At 43.6% G+C, this 23173-nt stretch overlaps 1 protein-coding gene across 1 annotated transcript; it reads right to left on the minus strand.

Annotated features, from left to right (window-relative positions):
- Positions 1-1343: 1343 nt before the first annotated feature.
- LOC311236792 (uncharacterized protein) lies at positions 1344-22961 on the minus strand. Its single transcript, XM_084324551.1, has 16 exons — positions 22830-22961; positions 21528-22216; positions 20066-20177; positions 17294-18521; positions 14844-15932; positions 14561-14641; positions 12564-12676; positions 12377-12435; positions 12009-12098; positions 11641-11684; positions 11336-11508; positions 10677-10747; positions 9514-9674; positions 6859-7003; positions 4983-5129; positions 1344-2300 (listed from the first exon to the last, which is right to left on the minus strand). The coding sequence occupies exons 2-16, from the start codon at positions 22047-22049 to the stop codon at positions 2013-2015; spliced, it is 4323 nt and encodes a 1440-aa protein (XP_084180677.1). The 5' UTR covers positions 22050-22216; positions 22830-22961; the 3' UTR covers positions 1344-2012.
- Between the last annotated feature and the right edge of the window lie 212 nt (positions 22962-23173).

Genomic DNA, 23173 nt, shown 5'->3' on the forward strand with positions numbered 1-23173 from the left:
ATCTCTAACGTTTTCATCCATACGGACCTTCATCGGAGTATGGATTATTCTTTATGAAGGAATATATAGTCTGACAAAAAATTATCCTAATAAAATGTTAGATCTAACTTTGTTGCAAGAGCAGTGTGCAGGAATTTTGTCATTTCTAATATATTGAGCTCCTCTCAGCCGCACCTGCAAAAGAAGAATGGTTGTGCAAATTCTGCAATAAAAAATATGACAGAATTTCATTTTTCACACAAGAAAAAACTATTTAGAATTACTTTGCTAGCTGCCTCCTATAGCATGGATTTCGGTCACACCCTCAAGAACATTGAGGTTAGCCAAGATGGCGTCGCCTTTCGGTTGTATCAGGCTCCACCCGAGTCATAGTCATAGCCCAGGGCACCTCGTCATTCAGCCGCACCGTCAATCACCCCCATCTAGAGGATCTGACGTTATCTTAATGAGCTGTTGTTGTTCCAATGAATGAATCAATGAATGAATGGAGAGAAGCTTCCATTCACAACACAAGGAAATAAGCATTATCACATTACGCCAGCTATCACCAGCACAATGCAACCACTCACCGTTGAACCACCCAGAGCCTGATATTTAAGTGGGATGACAGAGGGTTTTCTTTCCTGGATGGAAGGAACTCCATAGAGACTCTCTAGGCCCTGTGTGGAAGTCGAGGGCCTCAAGAAATATCCCCTCGCTCAGCGATGCATGCAGACAGACAGACGGATGGATGGACAGACAGACAGACACACGGGCCGTCAGACTGGGACAGTATGACCCGCTCTGTATTGTCTGTGGCCCTCATTGCGTTTCTTCTTTTGTCACATCACATTCCCGCGTGTCATCCTGGACGAGGACATTAAGGAGGAATGTATGTGTCTGTGTATATGATTGTGTGTGTGAGTGTGTGGTGGTGAGGGGGGGGTCATCCCAGACATCCTGTCCTTATTGTCAGCCTCTCCAGGCCGACTGTCGCTCAACATGTCAGGCCTGAAAGGGAACAAAATGGGGGCATGTGTGCCACCGACAGAGATCACACACACACGCACGCACGCACACACGCACGCACACACACACACACACACACACACACACACACACACACAGACACACAAACACAGCCCTCCTAGTCTGCTCCATCTAGTCACTGAGGCTTGGCCGGTATACAGCCACCAAGGCATGAGTAATGAAGCATTCAAATTATTAGGTTTCATAACGGAGTTGACAGCTGAACTATAAGATGGCACAGTAATGTGGCAGCTGCTCCAGAGAGAACCACACACTCACTCTATTGAACACTGTATTTAAATGAACAACACCAATAATCACATTTTCAAACGATTTTTAAGATAGTTTCACAAACACACTCGGCTATAAAAGTACATTTTTCCTCCGACAGTGCATCTCTATTCGTGCCTTCATTCATTCGTTGAGATGTCCTGTAGTATAGTACCCTCTTGTGGTCGGAATTGCACAGGACATGCTTTTGCCCAGTGGTCAACACGGGCAAAATAAAAGCACAATATGGAGACTAATTGGTACAATTACTGGGCAGAATAATCGACATCTATGTCAAGGTGATGACAATGAAAAGTCATCAAAACATATCCATATGATCTCACTGGGGTCTGAGTCACTTCACACAGATCACCAAGAACTCTCTTAAAGAGCTTAAAGCAAGACCCCCTGAGGTTCCTCTTTATAAATGTGCAAACAGCCAAAGAAACATTAAATTAAATAAAAAAAGGGTGAAAGAAGGGTGAAAAATGCATACAAGACAACGGTAAAAATGAAAACGAGAATGACAGCAAACTCCCTGAGGCAGACTGAAGACATGGTCTCTCACTCCACACCATGGACACCTGTAGGTTCCCATTCAGCAGAACTGTGAAAACAAATCCACAAAGGGGACTACAGTACCCACATTCCATTGCAGTAATGTAACAGTAACAGCTTCCCGTGGACTAGTGTTTCAGAAACCACCATCATATAATGATTTTCTTTTGTCTCTCTCAGAGTTCTTTATTCCGTCTGATGATCCTGTGATAGGTCCGTCTCTCAGAGATGTTGCGTTGGACTTTGACCATGTGGGAAGAAGCCGTCTCCAGCTTCAGAGAAGGGCTGGAGTGGGACCTCTTCAGCCTTCCTTCCTTCTCCTCCTCTCCTAACGCCGCCAAAGAGTCTTTATACAGGGCCTTGTCAAACAGGTTGAGTTCTGCGGTGCCGACCGCAGCGCCAGCTGTCTTGTCCAGTCCTTTCCAGGCCTCCAAGACCAGGAGGTAGAATTTATAGCGACATATCTGCGAGGTGTAAATGAGAGATATGTATTTATATGGGCAATAATGCCTGTACAGTTGCTAAAGTCTATGGACTACTTAATATGAACGAGAAGAGTTCTCCAACTTACAACTGACAGACACTTTTGATAATAAAATACTTGAATTGTATACACCAGGGGTCAGCAACCTTATTGCACGAGTGCCACCATTGGCACGTGGTATCTTAACCAATGGCACGCTAGCAAGTGTGTAAGAGAGGAACCTTTTAGGAAATGTTGACGTGTCCTCTCATCCCCATGCAGAGTTACCTCTTTCACAGCCATTGGCAGTTGCACAGCCTGTTATTTAAGGTAGTTTGACTGATATACCAGGGATATTTCAGGGTCAGAGCCAATCAGACGGATCAGTCTGTTGTTGTTTGCCGAACATTGGACCTCATGCAGCAACATTCTCATAAATAACCTCGTAGGAAGTTCGTAAGAGAAAACCTACAGGAGTCATCAACGCGTGGAGAGGTTCTCTTAAATTGCCAAAATGATCGCAGCTCCGAACTCCTTGAATGAAGTTCTTAAACTGGAAGCGTGTTCTCGTACACCTGAATTTGCATACAGACACACCCCGCCAGCTCCTTATAAGGCGAAGGACTGTCAGTGTGTGCAAAACAGAAGCGAGAGGCTCAACATTGCATCTGTGCTGTGCTGACCCCCGTATTCAACAGGTACTGTAGCCCGGAAGCAATTTGCGACTGATCACAATTTGTTTAGATTAAAATGTATTGTCATCATACAGCACACTATAGCTATAGTGGAATAGACTGTATTAATATTCCATATACCGTCTTGTTGCGCGCTCCTGGCCACCTGCACTCAGCTCACACACACACACACACACCACACACACACACACACACACACACACACACACACACACACACACACACACACACACACACACACTGTATACGTGCGTAATGAATCGTTCCAGCAACAGTAGGCTTCCATTATTCTAATGACTTGTTTTATTAGGAGATCGTGGATATGTGCTGCCCTATAGTAGTAAGTCATACTTCAGAACATTAACAGTGCACATCTTAGGGGGCGGCTAGGTGGTGTAGTGGGCAAGGCACTCGCCATCAACGCTGGAGACGCTGGGTTCGAATCCAGCTCTCGGCGTTGCTATCAGCTTGGCTGGTCGTTCATACTAACACAATTGGCAGTGTTAGGGGTGGGAAAGCTGATGGGTGGGTCCTGGGCGTTGTGGACAGCGACCCCTACAGTTCGGTCGGGGCGCCTGCACAGCGAGGGTAGGATCTGGAGGGAGGTAGTGTGACCTTCCACACGTTACACTCTCCCGGTGAGAATCTGCGCTGCCAGGCTGGCTGCCGGCTGGCTGCACATGCGTCGGAGGAAAGCATGTGACAGTCTCCGGCCTCCCGGACCAACAGTAGGGGGGAGTGCGCAACAACCAGGAAGGGGGTTGGGAATTGGCATAACGACTAACAGTGGGATGGGAGAAAAATTGGAAAAAGGAGGGGGGAAAAAGATACGAAAAAAGAAAAAAGAAAAAAAAACAGTACACATTAGCGCGACATCTTATTTAGTGTCAATACGGAATGACTGTGCGCTTGGCTCTCCACCTCCTGCTCCGTCTGCGGGTTGGTGAGTGTGGTCATGAACCAGGGGGCAGCGCATATCCACGATATCCTAATAAAACAAGTCATTAGAATAATATGAGCCTATTGTTGCTGGAACGATTCATTACGCACGTATACAGTGTGTATGTGTGTGTGTGTGTGTGTGTGTGTGTGTGTGTCTGTGTGTGTGCATGTGTGTGCGTGTGTATGTGCACTGAGCGCAGGTGGCCAGGAGCGCGCAACAAGACGGTATAAATATGGAATATTAATACAGTCTATTCCACTATAGCTATATCCGCACGATTGGGTTAGTTCTTATTTATTTATTCACTGTCATTTGTAGTGTTGGTGTAGTGCTTTCATTTATTTTCGATTTTTTTTCTCTTGAAGCATGACTGTAAATGTGAAAGTAATTTTTAACGAGACAAAGATTGTCGTATTTATTATTATTATAATTATTTAGTTCCGAGGATGTCTGTAGAATCGACGTGAACGCAATCACCATGATTCCTCCCAAATAAAGCCCTTAAGAACACAGCGCATACCAGTCTGTCCGACTTACTGTATGACTGCTCTTCCGTAATTGTAAATTCTGCTCTTAGCTACGAGCGAATCCCCGAGAAGGAACCGTTAGTGAATGCCAAAATCAGCCCGAAAAGGTCGTAAGTGGAGCTAGGATGAAATTTGCTCGTAACTTTTGTCGTAAGTCCGTTGGTGCATGAGGGCCATTGAGTGTTAAACAGCATTTTGAGAAATGACTCTAATCATAGGTTTTACTCTCTCCACTGTTATCTCACCACCTACAGTATAGAGACAGTTCAGGAATAAGTCACATCTAACTCATATCTTCTCAGACGGGCGTCCCAGAGACTAAATAAAATCCAATGGGGGATGTGTATCAATGTGGAGGACCTTGACGTGAACCACTGACCTACAACACCCACATTTTCTCTACACCTACTTAGATGTACATTCATCCATTTAGTACATTTAAACCCCAACCAACTATACGTACAGCATCGTCTGTAAGCACAAATGGTGAATAGAGTTGTAAGTTGGAGCCAGTATACCTCGTGCTGCAGGTACTCCTCCCGCAGCCGCTGCTCCTCCAGCTCCTTGGCCTTGGCCCTGCGGCCCTCCGGTAGGTTCTCCTGCAGGTAGGCCAGGTCTGCCTGGAAGGACTCCAGCATGCCCGCATGGGACTGCAGCTGACGCTCCTGCACAGCCCAAGAGACACGGTAACCACGCGGGACACTCAGTGGTCACATTGGTTATAATAAGCAGAGTAGGATGACTTCAAGTATGGACGCAGAGACGCAGGTACAATTCACTAGTTTGTGGTGTCAGTCTGGCATGGCCCTTCTCGGCTTTCTTTCTCAATTTCAGTTTCAATATTGTAAACGTACGGTGTGTGACGTGGTCGTTGGTGTGAAGCCTTTCTCCCAAAATTACAATTCTAGAAATACAGAAAGTCTGAGGTGTACAGCTGAGTTGAACTAGTAAAGTGTTCGGATGATGTGTATGGTTTTCAGTTTAATTGCTTTCTATTACATTCATACCAAAGGAGTTCCAACGATATTAACATACCTTAACTCAATCAGCGCCAGACCCGAGTAAAGTCGGGTTAACTCGCCAACCGTTCAGCGCCAGACCCGAGTATAGTCGGGTTTTCATCGTTATTTCTTTTATTCGATATTTCCATTCATTACAGGCACACGGACTCAGGGTTAACATTGGGAATCATCCTGAGAATGCCAAAGTACAATACCGGCCGCATCCAGCTATACAGCGGTATCGAGCACCCTTTGTAACCTTGTATCTTGGCCTGTGTAATGGCCAAACGTCTCCGGTTTCATTTTTCCTTGTCGGGCGAGGGGAGCGGTTCTCCCGGTTCCATTGAAGCACGTCAAATATCCCCGATCCATATGTTGTGGTGGATTATGCCATGGACCAAATGGACATTGGATGTACCAGATGGCGATCAAACAATTGGAATATTATTTTTGGAATACTCCCGATCACAGGTAAGGACGATCTGACGTAAATGTTTGCTTGATCCTGCAATGCTTTTATACCGATCGGGCTGATAAGCGTTTTTAGTGTTCAATATGAATGCCGTTACTGACAATCAAATAATCAGAAACGACCCCCCCCCCCCCCTTTCATGCATTCATGATGGAACATAATACCTATGATATAGATTTGATTTCGGAATAATAGCATGTACAGGCAAGAAACGGCAACGTCTATAGTGGAATTGACGTATAAGGCTATAACTCAGCATTTCATGAATTACCCTAGACCGCTCTAAAAACCATACTTATATTCACCACGGTATAACACGGGAACGTATGGATGGAAAAATTTATTCTTTTTCACATACTGAACGATAGATAGGTGATGTCAAATGGGCCATAGTATTGTATCCATAGCTATAATATAGAATATAGTTATAGCTCTACAAACAAGGTGACGCACTCCTATCGTTTAAAGCGTGGCCTAGCTACAGCGGGCCTCGACTAATAGCTGGTGCTGAATGTGTTAAAAGGTAGGATCTGTAATGCGCTTTGTTTACTTTTTTGGTTTGACTTGTGCGTTGCAGTTTAGTAACTTATGTATGAGGTGTGGCCAGCAGTAGTAATCCCTCCCCTATCCCCACTGAACTCCACCCCATACACACAAAAACATAAACAAAGTACAATACCAAGTGGGGCTTTTTTAGCCTACAGGTCGTTGTTTGTCAACATTAGATTCTACATTTAAAGACAGAATATGTGATGATGTCAAACAGTGACCTCTAGGCAAAATAGCCCAGCTCGGTATTGCTGTTTGTTTATATTCCTCGTTGGGTTGGAGTTGAGTGGGGATAGTGGAGGGGTTGTACACATCAACCAAGAAGAAATAACAACAACAGAATCCAGATGAGGGATCAAGTGAGCAATGTACCACTGTCAGTGCGGACTGCGAGGCAGGCAGGATGGGCCTACAGAACCTCCTCTGGGAGCCCACAGCGGCAGGGAAGGGGGGTGAGGAGTGGAGGGCAGACACCAGGTTGATACGACCGATCCATGAATCCATCTCTACCCTGGAGCTGATGGGAGGAGGAGGTCAGTAAGACCAGAGGAAAAGCAAACACAAACCAACAGTGGCTTCAAAATAACTCTTCTTAATAATCCTTTAGATGAAGAATCACACAAGTCTGTTTTAGGTTTGAGGTGGAGGTGTATATTCATAGTTACAGACCGTATAGAGGTTGAGTACTTTCACATTCACAGTCCAAGCAATTCAGATTACCTTCACAGCTGAACATACATGGGTCGTACTAAATATTTTAATTAAATATTTTACTAAATATTTTATAACAGACTTATATGGTTCTTCGTCTCAAATGGCACACGATTCCAAAGGTGTGGCCGGTGCCACCCTTGAAATCTGATGGACCATCCGAGATGCCACCTGAACATTTCTGGCTTCTACCTCGCTGGGTGTTTATCCAGACACTGAAGCGGAGGAGATAGGGGGGCAAAGGGGTATTCCGTGGCCTACAGGAAGGCCCAGGTGGCTGCACTGCTCCAACTCAATTGAGTGGAATCTTTAACTGCTCAAATCATGTTTAAAGCCAGAAACAATTAAAATAGCCAACTGTCTGCACCACTCTTAAAAGCATGTGCATTTCAGTTTGTGGGGTAGCTTCGTGGAATAGACAAACACAGAACTGAGGAACTATAGATAGTTGGAATGTTTTGATTTAACCTTGTTTTATTTATTCTTATTTTTCCTCTCTTTTAGGTAGTAAGATAATTCATTTTAAATGGTATGATACTGTAAGAAAGGGGCAGGACTAGATACGCTTTGCTTCCTTCTGCCCCTTCTCTAATTCATCCTTGTTTGTTTTTCTATGGAGGAAAACAGACTAATTTGTACATTTGTTCAAGATAAATAAAGATCAATCAATACCCCACCGGCTTCCTACCCGGGAACACTGCCAATTGTGTTTGTAGGGATGACTGACCAAGCGTCAGGTACTGTTGCCAGGATTTAACCCAGGTCTCTGCAGTGGTAGGCAAGTGCTTAGACCTCTGCACTACCCAGCCGCACCGAAAAGGAAGCTTTGACACTTGGAATAACATAATGGCTGGAATCTACATTACTCAACAGTTTATGGTCAACAAACAGCACAAATGAGTCGTAAATATTCATAAATTAGTATGAAAACATATTAGCGTGTTAGTTTGTCTTGCAAGCTAACTTTTCTAGTTATCAACCAAAAGCTGTGTTATTCACAGCAGTCTATGAAAAAAATAAAGTATTTCTATTCTATTCTATTCTGTCTTGACAGCAGTGAGGCAGACAATTTCAGTTGTGGACGCATTGCATCTGTAGGTCTTTTAATTCAGTACTCCTATCTCCTCTTACATTAGTCCTATCCCCTGTTCAATTCAACACACTGTGTTTGTTTGGGTAATAGAAAAGCTATGTACAGTAGAAAATAAAAGTGCTATGTGAGTGAGTGAGCGAGCAAGTGAGACTCATTGATCATAAAATCAAGCGTTGGTGCCCTCTAGAGGCTGAGGGACGGTAGACAGCCCAACTCGGGACATTGCTTCTGTTTAGCCATTGCTCCTGTTAATATATTATTTAATGTATTTCAGAGCTATACTTATCCTTGATAGTTAACTCGCACATTCCCTAATCAGAATATACTTGTGAGGAACAATATGGGCTAAAGAATGTGTAGGAAATATTGCTTTTATTATAAATAATTGAATAACTCTCCCAATATCTGGGCAAAAGACAAGCATTAAAAATGGGGCAATCATCAGTCCAATCTACAAGAGGAAGTTGACTAGATTCAAAATCATGATAACAGACTGTAGCCTGTAGGCTAAATGGGACTGTTGTCATTTTGCTTTTAGGATGGTCATTTACCTATTTATTTAAAAACCATGTATAAACTGTGAAACAGAGAAGCACCATAATAATACTGCTGGGGTCTAAGTTACTTTCAAAGTAGAAATTGTCATTGGTTTACTAAACAATTCAGACAAGTAATTTTTTGTTAATTTAGAGGAAGACAGAACCCAGAATAATGCATGTTTGTGTGGTGGTGGATTGCTAGAGCATATGTCTACTTAATAGCCTTTTGTAAATTAAAAGAAGGCTTCAAGGCTCAGAGAAAAGCCTTGATGACAAGAGGCTATAGCCTATTTATTTGTCAATGGTAATGTTAGCCTACTTAGACTGTAAAGGTTCTGCAAAACAGGAGTGAGACTGACCAGCAACAGTTATGTGTAGCCTATTAATTTATGTTTTAGCCTATTATTAGTAGAATGTTTGTTTTATTGTATTACAATAACAATCCAACTTCTTTTCCTGTGCATCCATGGCAGGCAGTGGCCACCTCTGGACAAAGCATGGCCACCCAATGTACACAGTACATTTCGTAGAGTACATTTTACTAAAACTGAGTACAATTCACTCTGCGAAATTTACTGTGTACAGTCCCCCCCCCCCCACACGCACACGCACACACACACACACACACACACACACACACACACACACACACACACACACACACACACTCTAGTAGTGACTTACGCGGCCTGGAACAGAAAGACCCTCCAGTCGGCGGTCTGCAGGCGGAAGACGTGTGGTTTCTTGGTGTAGTCTGCAGCCCGCTCTGCCAAGGCATGGTGCACACTCACACACTCCTCTGTGTACACTCCTCTGTGCTCCTCTGTGCTCTGACTGTATTCATCCTGACACACACACACACACGCACACGCACACACACACACACACACGCACACGCACATACATACAAAACATTCTCAATCAAAAGGCACAGAAATAGGTAAATACCAGTTGAACCCTTGAGATGAAGAACCATATAAGTCTGTTTGTTTTTAAATGTTTGGAGCCAAAGTATAGTTTCAGTAGTCAAGTTGATACAAATCACTTAGTTGGAATCAAACTCTACTGTCTTTAATTATGAGATACACAACACTCATAATTAACACTGTTAATCTGAAAACTTAATTTATACTTATATAAGACTTATACGATTCGTCTGAAGGATATTTGATTATATCCAAGGATGAACATTTTGAATGAATTAATGAATACATGAATGATAAAGAACTTTTCAAGACACTGGCGCTTTTACAATGTAGAGGGTAAATTGCCTCCTCCACCAATGTGTAGTATTATCACTATTATTACTATGTTCTATGTTCATTACTATTACTATTGCTATTATTACCTCTTCTGCATGTACCTCCCCTCCCCTGTGTTGCTATGACACATGCATTTGCCCAAAGGGATTAATAAAGGAACACATGACTTGCCATGCTAAATAAAACAAAACTTGAACTTGAACATGACTAGTTACGTGGGTTCAATGGCTGCCAGGCAAGGATTGTTGTCAGCCAATTAAGGACAGGGATGATTATATGTGGCCCTGATGTCAGAGACCTGATTGGGAATTTGGCCAGGAACTTCAAGGAACCCCCTACTCTTTAGGTTTGACACCATGGGTTCTTTAAGGACTGAAGTAAGTCAGGATCTTGGTTTAACGTCTCATCCGAAGGATGGCATTCACAGCTGTCCCTGTCACCATGACAGGGGCATTGTTACTGCCAGGTCCAGAGGACAGAGTGCTCCCAACCGGACAACAACACCACTTTACGACTCTCTGCCTGAACGTTTTGGAGCATAATACCGGATTCATGTGAAAACAAAACCTGAGACGTGCCACTCACTTTCTGTAAATACAGGACCATTCCCTTCAGAACTCCGTAGAAGGTCTTCCAACTCCTCTTCCCCCAAGGAACTGGCTCATAGGAAAACATGTCAGCAATTACATGGTGGTTCCAAAGAGTGAAACAACAAGCCATCCATTATGAGGACCATTTAATGAATCTAGAAGATAGGGGTGGTTCCAGTAGAGAGAGAAGTGTGAATATAGACAGATAATATGGGATTGTGTCATTAAAAAAATTTATTGATAGAGCTCTTGATACAAGGACAGCCAATATGTGGTAGTTAAATGTGAATTTAAAACTATAAATTGAATGTAATGGTTGTTAGGTTTGCATTGGCTTGTATGCATAGACCTAAATTGAATTTTTCCATTAGTTGGATGCTTTTGATTTATCTAAGCTATCAGCTAACACATCTATAATAATACATCACAAAGATGTTGATAATGACTGAGAAGTAATATAGCATAATTGTACTTATTAGCTCAGAATTTCTGACATTAATCAAACTGTGATTTATGAATCAAGATACATAATATATTATAAGCCTGTTAATAATTCAATATTGTAAAACATATTCTGATCTATTACAGCTGTATGCCAACTGTAATAAAATGTTGTTGTTAAAAAAATAATATATATATATTTGTTTAACTCACTGCGTTTGCCATCAATGTCAGCGTGCGCCTTCCTCTGGAGGATTCCCTGTTTGAACACTGCGGCCTTCTTGTCGTGAGGCACGTCTTGGAAGGGGTTGCTCTTGGAGCGCGGGGGCGCGTCCTCTTTAGCGTCCTCCTCAAGCAGCAGGGAGGTCTTCAGTTCGTCCTCATCACTTCACCACGCGGGAGGACAACGAGGATGACACAAGTGAGATATAAGAATGAGGAAGAACCGGCTAGACATTAGACATTGGAGATAATAACAATGGTGCCAATTTCCTGGTAGCTCCGGTAAGTATACTTACACAGCCCATTCAAATGGCTCACTCTTAACAGAGCTGTACAAGCTCTGAAAGACACGACGAGGAGAGGAAGAGTTAAAGGAACACGTCAACATTATGGGAAATGCACTTACTGTCTTCTCCCGAGTCAGATGGTTTTGGCCAACAGCTAGTGGTCCGTATCCACTTCCATTAATCTGTGCTAAGCTAGGCCAGCTTGCAGCCGGATAGCTTTCTACTGAACACACAGAGAGGAAATTGGTATCCATCTTCTTGTCTGACTCTGGAGAAGATGGTAAGCGTACTTTAAAGTACTTAAACCAATGTAGATTTGATATGAGCATTACAAATGTTTTCTGAAACAACGGGTAGTGTGGCGAGGAGGGAGTTACTTTTAACAGATCCTTGTTGAAGTTTTCTCCTTCGTTCATTCCGTCCAGGTTGGACACGAAGCAAGACGTGGACATGGCTTTACCCACATTCTGTGAAAACGCAGAGTATCAGTATGATAAGAACGTATTCACAGTTCACTGTGAATAAACACAGACATACAGTATACATTTAGTTTTCAGAATAGTATTATTTCCTCAAAAATATCCTATTTTCATGGAATTTGCCTCTATCTGATACTACTTATTATAATCTACTATGCACTCTATTTCACAAATAAAAAGATGGGTAAACTGAGGCGGGTTACCCTCCACCACATCCCTGTTCATAACATAGAATACAAAGCGTGAGCAAGGTTTCAAGGCCCCACCTGTCCGTGCAGGTCAGTGTTGAGAAGCATCACAGCACATGTTAGTGTGAGCACAGGCCCTGAGGACGGGGAGGACACACAGTTACTTCTCATTGTTCAGCGACACACAGTGATATCTTTTAAACAGGTTTGAAAACATCCGAGGTAACAACAACGTTATCGTATAGCTGAGTGACCAAGGCCCCACCTGCAGAGGTGAAGGACTGGGTGTTGCACTGATGGAAGCGGGAGGAGAAATGCTGCAGCACTCGCTCCCTCTCCTGGGTCTCCCCTATCAGCACCACCACCTTCAGGAAGCCCCTGGTACAGGATACACAGCAAGGGAAGATATATCAACATCCTAGCACCCCACCACCAGGACCAAGGACCAACCCTAGGGGTGACAGGGCTGTTTCCACTCCTGCACCCTCCCTTTGAAACACCCTCCCTTTGGAACACCTTCCCTTTGGAACACCTTCCCTTTAGAACACCTTCCCTTTGGAACACTTTCCCTTTAGAACACCTTCCCTTTGGAACACTTTCCCTTTGGAACACTTTCCCTTTGGAACACCCTCCCTTTAGAACACTTTCCCTTTAGAACACCTTCCCTTTGGAACACCCTCCCTTTGGAACACCTTCCCTTTGGAACACCCTCCCTTTGGAACACCTTCCCTTTAGAACACCTTCCCTTTGGAACACTTTCCCTTTAGAACACTTTCCCTTTGGAACACCTTCCCTTTGGAACACCTTCCCTTTGGAACACCCTCCCTTTGGAACACCCTCCCTTTGGAACACCCTCCCTTTAGAACACTTTCCCTTTAGAACACCTTCCCTTTGGAACACCCTCCCTTTGGAACACCCTCCCTTTGGAACACCCTTTCTTTGGAACACCCTCCCTTTGGAACACCCTCCCTTTAGAACACCTTCCCTTCGGAACACTTTTCCTTTGGAACACAATCCCTTTGGAACACTTTCCCTTTAGAACACCCTCCCTTTGGAACACTTTCCCTTTAGAACACTTTTCCTTTGGAACACTTTCCCTTTGGAACACCCTCCGTTTAGAACACCTTCCCTTCGGAACACTTTTCCTTTGGAACACCCTCCCTTTGGAACACTTTCCCTTTAGAACACTTTTCCTTTGGAACACTTTCCCTTTAGAACACTTTCCCTTTGGAACACTTTTCCTTTGGAACACCCTCCCTTTGGAACACTTTCCCTTTAGAACACTTTTCCTTTGGAACCCCCCCCCCTACTTTAGAACACCTTCCCTTCGGAACACTTTTCCTTTGGAACACCCTCCCTTTGGAACACTTTCCCTTTAGAACACTTTTCCTTTGGAACACTTTCCCTTTGGAACACCCTCCCTTTAGAACACTTTCCCTTTAGAACACTTTTCCTTTGGAACACCCTCCCTTTGGAACACTTTCCCTTTAGAACACTTTTCCTTCGGAACACCATCCCTTTGGAACACTTTCCCTTTAGAACACTTTCCCTTTAGAACACCCTCCCTTTGGAACACCCTCCCTTTGGAACACCTTACCTTTGGAACACCTTCCCTTTGGAACACTTTCCCTTTGGAACACCCTCCCTTTGGAACACCCTCCCTTTAGAACACTTTCCCTTTGGAACATCCTCCCTTTGGAACACCCTCCCTTTGGAACACCCTCCCTTTAGAACACCCTCCCTTTGGAACACCCTCCCTTTGGAACACCCTCCCTTTGGAACACCTTACCTGAACACATCTGTGATGCCAGTTCACTCCACACTTTCAAAACATCTGTTCAAACTTGCTTGTAACCTTTGAGTTTCTTTCTTTGAGTTTCTTCTGTGTTCCATTGTTTTGTTTTTTTGTCCCTTGTAATTCTAGCGTTTTCTCCCATGCTTTCTCTTTTTTAATCTTTGTATGTTTATGTCATATTGCCATGGTGTTTTTGTAATTTAATTCAGATTTTATACTGATCTCTATATAATTATAATTATTAGATTATTTGTATATGTATCTCATGTAGTGTGTCTTTGAGCACCTTGAAAAGCGCTATACAAATAAAATGTATTATTATATATTATGATTATTATTACTACTACTACTAATAATAATAATAATAATAATAATAATACTATAAATAATATCAATAATAATAATAACAACAGAATAGTTATATAATGGAATGTGCATGTGATAAACTGTGATGCTGTGATGTCCACCTCAGGCCTTGGTCCAGAGTCTGATCAGTGAAGTCAAACAACTTGAGGTATTCCTCTCCTACGGCTCGGCTGAAGTCATTACTGTAGGGAGGAAACAAGCCATTCTGTATCATCATTATCACAAATACCTCTCTTTAAAATTCAAAACACAGTCACTAAAGTATGTACCCCCAGCGGGGTTGGGATCAATTCACCTTCAATTCTATCAATTCAAAATATTAACGGAAATTGCTGTTTGCTTGCTAATGGTGAATACGGTGTAACATATATAAAATGTCTTTACTCTTTGTCTAGATGTTTGACCACGTCCGTGCGTCGGATCCCGTCCAGCTTGTGGAGCCTTTCAGCCAGACGAGCGGCCTTCTCCCTGTCCACCCCTCCTCCGTTCATAAGCGTCTTTGCTGTCCCTGAGGGCTCCGACTGTACACTGTCGTCCACTGTCATCTGCAAGGCACATTCCTCTGCACATTCTGGGTGTTCTGTCTGATCTGACCTGTCGGTCCGCGTATCTTCTTGTGTTAACTCAGTCTCTGCTAACACCACTGACACCTCAATCTTGGGAGATGTCTGCAGTATCCGCTCTGACGTGTCTGTCTGCGGAGGGTCCCCCGGCTGCTCTGAAGGAGGCTGCTGATTCTCCTCCTCTGACTGTTCCATTCGCCGTGGCTGCTCCGTCACTTCAGGTTGTCCCGATTGCTCTGAGGCTTCAGGACAGTGTACCTGCTCGTTGTGCACCTCTTCTGGCTGTCGTAGCTGCTCCGTCTGTTCTGTTGGTTTCCATTGTTCCAGGTGTTCTGGTCGCGTTGACTCGTCCCTCTGTTCCACCTGTTGCGTTTGTTCCAGGTGCTCCGACTCTTTTGACTGTTCCGAATCTTCAGAGCGCCGCGTCTGGTTTAACAATACTCTTTGATCCGACTGTTCCCCCGATGGCTGTAACTCAGAATGTCGCGTCTGCTCTGAGGGTTCCATCTCCTTCGAAGCCGCCGTTCGTTCAGAACGTTGCGTCTGCTGTGACTGATCTTCAACACAAATTGTCTGCTCTGGTTCTTTTGATCCAGAGCCTTCTGACCCTTCTCGTTTCTGAGCATCTTCGTCGTGTTGCGGCTGTTGAGAGGCCTCTGACGGCTCCGCCTCTGCTTCCTGCTTCGCCTCTTCACACTTTGCTGGCTTGTCTTCATCTTCTTCCAGATCTTTGGACTGTTCCCCCAGATCACGCTGCTCATGTAAGCGCTCTGGCTGGTCTTTAACATTTCCGGACCCTGTCTCGTTCTCTGACTGTTGCCCTTCCAGCAACCGATCTGATTGGTCTGAATGAATCAGCTGATCTGGCATTACTGTAAGTCCAGGGTGATCAAGCTCTCCAGCATGCTCCCTGAAAGGATGTGGGACAGATGTGTGTTACAATGCATTCCATATGTTATAATACAGTACATATGCATAACGTGCAACAAAAGGAAAAGGATGAAAAGCACAACATGGATGAAATAGTATGCTGCCCTACAAGGGCAAAGGTAAGGGACCTGCGCAAGTAGAGTGAAACTTTTTGTATATTATATATCTACTTTTCAAACCAACAAACCCTTTGGCAGTACAGGAGATGATGCTGAAGTAATCTTTCTCTGCATCACTGCTCATGCAGCAACAGCTGTTTGCCTTTGATGGCAGTGTTGTAGTAGTAGTAGTAGTATAGTAGTAGTAGTAGTAGTAGTAGTAGTAGTAGTAGTAGTAGTAGTAGTAGTAGTAGTAGTAGTAGTAGTAGTAGTAGTAGTAGTAGTATAGTAGTAGTAGTAGTAGTAGTAGTAGTAGTAGTAGTAGTAGTAGTAGTAGTAGTAGTAGTAGTATAGTAGTGGTAGTAGTAGTAGTAGTAGTAGTAGTAGTATAGTAGTATAGTAGTAGTAGTAGTAGTAGTAGTAGTAGTAGTAGTAGTATAGTAGTGGTAGTAGTAGTAGTAGTAGTAGTAGTAGTAGTAGTAGTAGTAGTAGTAGTAGTAGTATAGTAGTAGTAGTAGTAGTAGTAGTAGTAGTAGTAGTATAGTAGTAGTAGGTAGTAATAGTAGTAGTAGTAGTAGTAGTAGTAGTAGTAGTAGTAGTAGTAGTAATAGTAGTAGTAGTAGTAGTAGTAGTAGTAGTAGTAGTAGTAGTAGTAGTAGTAGTAGTAGTAGTAGTAGTAGTAGTAGTAGTAGTATAGTAGTAGTAATAGTAGTAGTAATAGTAATAGTAGTAGTAATAGTAGTGGTAGTAGGTAGTAATAGTAGTAGTAGTAGTAGTAGTAGTAGTAGTAGTAGTAGTAGTAGTAGTAGTAGTAGTAGTAGTAGTAGTAGTAGTAGTAGTAATAGTAGTACTAGTAGTAGTAGCAGGTAGTAATAGCATTTAATAGTATTTAGTAATAGAAATTTTTTTTAAACCAAAAGCGAATTACTCATTCTTACATTTATATCAGCATTGTTAACCCCAACAGAATAGAAATACATCTCCTTTTAATACCTTTCTTAGCTTTTTGAACAGTAAACTTATTGCATTCTGCCACTGCATTCTACTGCTAGCGGGGGACCCTGATGTAAACAAGACGAAAGTCTTTCTCTGGTCTGCATCCCCTTAACAATTGTGTGTATTGAGCTGTACTGTATTGTACCCATTCTGCAATCTGTTAATAAAGTTTTCAATCAATCAATCAATTTTCAATCAATCAGCAGTAAGAAAAACGCTTATCTCAAGTTAAATAATGAATACTTACTTCTCATGTGGACAAGTGTCGTCAGCCATCTCTCCCTCTTCACATTCTCTATGAAAAGCCTCGGTCTGCTCCCCATCGTCGTGCCCTCCTTCCTCATTCTCATCTTCATTCTTCACACCGTTTGCTGTAGCAGCGCACGGCTCTTGTCCAGTCAGCAGAATGACAGGCTCTTCCTGTTCCTCTTGCTCACTCTCCACCCCAAGCTCTGAGTCTCCACTCTCCTGAGGTCTAGAGACTCTCTTAACCCCAAGCTCTGAGTCTACACTCTCCTGAGGTCTAGGGACTGTCTTAACCCCAAGCTCTGAGTCTCCACTCTCCTGAGGTCTAGGGACTGCCTTAACCCCAAGCTCTGAGTCTACACTCTCCTGAGGTCTAGAGACTGTCTTAACCCCAAGCTCTGAGTCTCCACTCTCCTGAGGTCTAGAGACTCTCTTAACCCCAAGCTCTGAGTCTACACTCTCCTGAGGTCTAGAGACTGCCTTAACCCCAAGCTCTGAGTCTCCACTCTCCTGAGGTCTAGGGACTGTCTTAACCCCAAGCTCTGAGTCTACACTCTCCTGAGGTCTAGAGACTGTCTTAACCCCAAGCTCTGAGTCTACACTCTCCTGAGGTCTAGAGACTCTCTTAACCCCAAGCTCTGAGTCTACACTCTCCTGAGGTCTAGGGACTGTCTCCACCCCAGGCTCTGAGTCTCCACTCTCCTGAGGTCTAGAGACTCTCTTAACCCCAAGCTCTGAGTCTCCACTCTCCTGAGGTCTAGAGACTCTCTTAACCCCAAGCTCTGAGTCTCCACTCTCTTGAGGTCTAGGGACTGTCTTAACCCCAAGCTCTGAGTCTACACTCTCCTGAGGTCTAGAGACTGTCTTAACCCCAAGCTCTGAGTCTACACTCTCCTGAGGTCTAGAGACTGTCTTAACCCCAGGCACTGAGTCTACACTCTCCTGAGGTCTAGAGACTGTCTTAACCCCAGGCACTGAGTCTACACTCTCCTGAGGTCTAGAGACTGTCTTAACCCCAACCTCTGAGTTTACACTCTCTTGAGGTCTAGAGACTGTCTTAACCCCAAGCTCTGAGTCTCCACTCTCCTGAGGTCTAGAGACTGTCTTAACCCCAAGCTCTGAGTCTATACTCTCCTGAGGTCTAGGGACTGTCTCCATGGCTTCAACACTGTCTTCAGCTACTGGCCATATTCCATTATCTTCCCCTAGATCTACCCTCTGCAGCATCTCTGGAAGACAGATTGGACATATGTGAACATTAAAGGACCAGTGTTTTTTTTACATGTGGGTCCCATTAGTCATTCTTGCCTTGATACAAATCTTCATAATCTTTTTGTTACGGTTCCACCTACACAATCCCCTCTGTCTCCGTCACACACCTCCGTGTCTGTCTCTAACCCTGTGTCTGTCCCATTCACTCCCTGCACTTCGGCGCTCGCTCGCACAGGTGAAAATCATCACGCTGATGGATGGAGACTCCGCACCTGCCTGCTAATCACCACACCACCCTACAAGATACCAGGATCTCCATGCATCAGCGTCAGATCTTCGTTTTAAGATGGCCTGGCAAGTATCTTTGATATTCTTCCCACTGAATATGTTTTTTGTCGTTTCTATGTTAACCTTACTCCCGTTGTGTTTTCGTGTATCCATGTTTTTTTGACGTCTCATGTTTTTGTATCGTGTTTTTTCCGTGTGCTTCCCCTCGTTTGTGCTGTGAAGACTTATTTTGGTTTTTCTCTCTGTTGTCTTCACAGCTTCACTCCCGTGCGTTCCACTGGTCACGGTTACCCACTCGCCAGGCTCAAGACGCACACACACACCGCACTGGTGTTCATTCATTTTTGCAATGTATTATTAAATGCCCTTCGGGGTTGAACATTCTTCTATCTCCTGTGTTGTGCATTTGAGCCTACCTGTTACCGGTTCCTAACACTTTTACCATATATGATTAGTTTTTTAGTTTAGTTAGTTAAACACCACATAGACCCATGAAAATCATAACGTTAGGCTGAAATGCCATCCTAACATCTGAGGTGCAGGTGCTCTAAAGTTGCTCTATTGACCATATTCACATGGTGGCCATTTTGCTCTTAAGTTATGCTCAGGTTGGGTTCCTTTCCACCCCTCTCCCACCATTGTGCCTTAATACAGTGTATAACAAGGATGAAGATACTGTATTATATAACAATGGCAAAACCTTTTCAGAAAACAAGTGACACATAAGAGGTTAGCATGGCATTTCTGTCAAATGTGATGATTTCCATGGGTTGGTGTTGTGTTTATGATTTCAGATACACCGAAAGCCTATGGCAGTGATGAACTGGCAACAAAATATTAAACAGGTAACCTACTAAATATGTCAGTAATAGTAAAAGAGTATGGGTAAGTATTGAGTGAATTGAGTATTGAGTGAATAAATAATCAAGGCAAGAATGATATATGTCAAAAACACTGGTATTGTTGCAGTCAAACACTGATATATTACGCAGGTGGGTCAGATGCTGGGGATATTGCAGTGTTCGGACTTCTAAAATAAACATTCCAATACTATTAATAGATTCATACCGCCCACAAAAAGGGCTCTGTATGCATCTCGTCTCTACACTGTGGGAGGTGACAGAGATTCATACCGCCCACAAAAAGGGCTCTGTATGCATCTCGTCTCTACACTGTGGGAGGTGACAGGTGTGTGTGTGGGGGGCGGGGCGGGGCTTGTCCTCTATACATCTTATTCTGAAGTGCTGGTGTGTAGGTACATAATGACACTCACCGTCATTGTCTTCTAATAGTTGTCGTGATGGCTCCTCCTCCTCGTCCTGTGTCTCCTGCTCCTTGATGTCTGTGTCATCACATGGCTGGATGTTGCAACAGAGGTCAGCAGCCTGGGAACATTAATATGTAGGATGAGGGAACTTGTGATGAGGAGCAGTGTAGGTTCATCAGCAGACAGCTGTGATCTGAGGCTCATCTGACCCAGTGTGTGTTCAACCGGTACTGTTGTGTCCCACCCGCCTCCGCTCACCCCACCGCAATAACCTACTCTCATCTGTCTATATGTGGATTAATGTCTCAGTTGCGGCGACGTTTGATAACACCAAGTTTCCGCACAAGCTGGAACCAAAAACAAAATAAAGGCCATATGGGATATGATGCTACTGTACATGTGAGTTTAAACAATCACACGAAGAATCCTCTTAGTTGCTCTCACACTGGTTGGGCCATGCGAATTCGGAGGTCAAAGGTGAACACATTTTAACTCTTGAGTAAAAGACGCAGAATCAAAGTGGAGCAAATTTAAACTAAGTAAAAGAAGCAGAATCCTATTTGAACTCTTCGAGTAAACAAAGTGGAATACATCCGCAACCGGACGCAAAAACCGGGTGCACTCTTGCTTTAATTGACGTGAATTGAAGATTTTGCGCTGGTGTGACCGGGCTGTTGGTGTGACCGGGTCAGATGAGAATAAGACAGAGGTGGCATGTCTACATTTAGGTCTACGCTAGGTCAGACAGACTGGCTATATCACAACCACAATCTCTATATTGACACACACACTCACACATACACAAACAGAGGCGCACACACAAATGCAGATAGTATACATATATAAACACACATACACAATTAATAGAAACACAATTTGTGTCATTTTTAACACATCTGGGCCTAACGTGACGAAACACCAGTAATGGAAGGTGCTGCCCACTTGATAACCTTGGTGATATGCTGGCTCTCTAAATGTTGGCTTGTGGTGGTCATTAGGGGCCATGTGGTAGGGTAGGTATTATCGGTATTGTCAATACCTAGAGCTCACATCAAAGGGGCACAAGTCTGTTGAAGTTGGCAATGCTGTTTGGGGGCCATTATGGGCCATGTAATACATTAGTAGTAATTCCATTTTAAGTATTTCTTAAGTATTTTTATGGATGTTAGACGTTCCTTTGGTAATGGGAGTGGGTTTCTTCATTGAGGCTTATCCTTATCATTAGGGGACAAGTATCTTGTGTTTTATTATAAATGTTTATTTGTAATAAATATTAACACAACCTGTGTTATTTTAACGCATTCCTTTTTGAGTCATGTCTTTTTGAGAGTGCACTCTCAAACACAGTCATATCTTTTAGAGAGTGCACTCTCACCCAAACACAGTCATATATTTTAGAGAGTGCACTCTCTCTCACCCAAACACAGTAAGACAACCTCACATGCATTCCTGTCTTATCTCCACATACCTGAGACACGCTCTCTTCCTGACCTGCAGTCGGGTTCAGAGACCGCAGCGCATCTGACCCATCCCGTTTCTCTGTGTCGTCCTGAGTGGAGACCTCAGCGTCCATCTCCTTAAACTGGTGGAGGGACAGGGGGTTGATGGTCCAGTCCAGCTCGTCAGCCGAGCTGGAGTCAGTCATAGGGGAAGGCGTGTCGTAGGAGGGGCTGGGCGTGTCCCACTGCACCGTGGCGAAGAAGAGATGGGTGGGGGGTTGTCTCATGGGGTACACGGGTTGAGCGCTTGACTCCCATTGATCCGTTTCTACCTCTGCAGGAGTTTGTAAGTCTACAGGTCTGTAGGAGTCTGCTTGAATTTGGTCTTCCCTGTGTGTCTTGGTCTCAGAAATCTCCAACTCTTCCCACGGTATGACCCCCTGTTGTCCGTTGACACGCGGGGCCTCCGCGGAAGCCGGTGGTTCTTTCTGACACTGCCTGAAATCCAGCAGAGGAGAGCACACACTGGCCTCCTCCATTAGCTTCTCCATCAGTGAGGTCAGGAGAGTATGCTGGGAGATGTAGGGGTAAATGTTGCGTGGCTAAGAAAGGCTGTGTTCTGTCGTATGCGCGGTGTCCATCTTGTTGTGAGGTCACATCGGTGTTGTCATGCTAGACTCCTGTGGCGTATCCCAGCATCCGGCGACTGAACACATATCTGTGAGAAAGAATGGGGGAAAAAACTCACTGAAGTTCACAAATATTTAAACGGCTATCTAACCACACCCGGCAGCAATGTAACACTGACAACCTTCTTCCCTCCTTTTCTGAAGTCAGAGACAGGTGTTAAAGGATCAATGTAAAGTACAACTGAACAAACAATAGTCTCTTGTTCTGCTAAACTGGTTCTTTGTGTACACCATCAGAACAACCATCACTGCCGCATTTAGAAAGAAAAAGATATTCGATGGACTGAGTCACTTACTGGAGAGAAGTCTGGCTAGCACAGATACCAGACTTCAAATACAATTATAAAACCCAATGGTATGTGGTCATTCATGACACTCAATAGTATTTGTACTACAGTAAAAGTGGTAATAATTATAATTCCGATTGGGTAAATGTTTAGGATATGGTCATAGATTAATGATTAAGACATTATATAATACTATTTTCTAATGACTATAATAAAAAATAAAAAAGTAAATGAAACAATTACTGACAGTGGCCTTGCACTACTTGTACAGACATAATGTCAAGTCACACATATCCACTCAAAGACTAAGACTAAACATTAGATGGATATCAACGAATATAGTGTACAAACTCACGATTCAATTGGATGACAGTAATCCAATTAGGTCCTTAAGGAACGAATAGTTTGAATCCTTTTCACTTATCAAAATATTTTGACATAGCATGGGCGGATGTGCAATGCAATGGCTTTTGCTGAAATGTACTTCCTGACGAGAGAGAGAGAGAGAGAGAGAGAGAGAGAGAGAGAGAGAGAGAGAAAGAGAGAGAGAGAGAGAGAGAGAGAGAGAGAGAGAGAGAGAGAGAGATAAGGTGTATACTGTAACGATTAAGTGGGTGGGGTCACAGGGTTTTTTTCAGCAGTTTAACGGTATCTCCCGCTGTGCTCATCATAACATCATTACTATACAAGTTATGGTTT

Source organism: Notolepis coatsorum (genome assembly GCF_963971535.1).
Source record: "Notolepis coatsorum genome assembly, chromosome: 11".
Classification (NCBI taxonomy): Eukaryota; Metazoa; Chordata; class Actinopteri; order Aulopiformes; family Paralepididae; genus Notolepis; species Notolepis coatsorum.

Bases quoted from the DNA above. Each gene is read 5' to 3' on its own strand.
- LOC311236792 (XM_084324551.1), bottom strand. From the start codon at position 22,049: ATGGAGAAGCTAATGGAGGAGGCCAGTGTGTGCTCTCCTCTGCTGGAT. The intron at 18,522-20,065 runs GTGAGTGTCATT...TCTGTCTTCCAG, and splicing joins ACTATTAGAAGACAATGACG to AGATGCTGCAGAGGGTAGAT. The intron at 15,933-17,293 runs GTAAGTATTCAT...ACATCCTTTCAG, and splicing joins GACACTTGTCCACATGAGAA to GGAGCATGCTGGAGAGCTTG.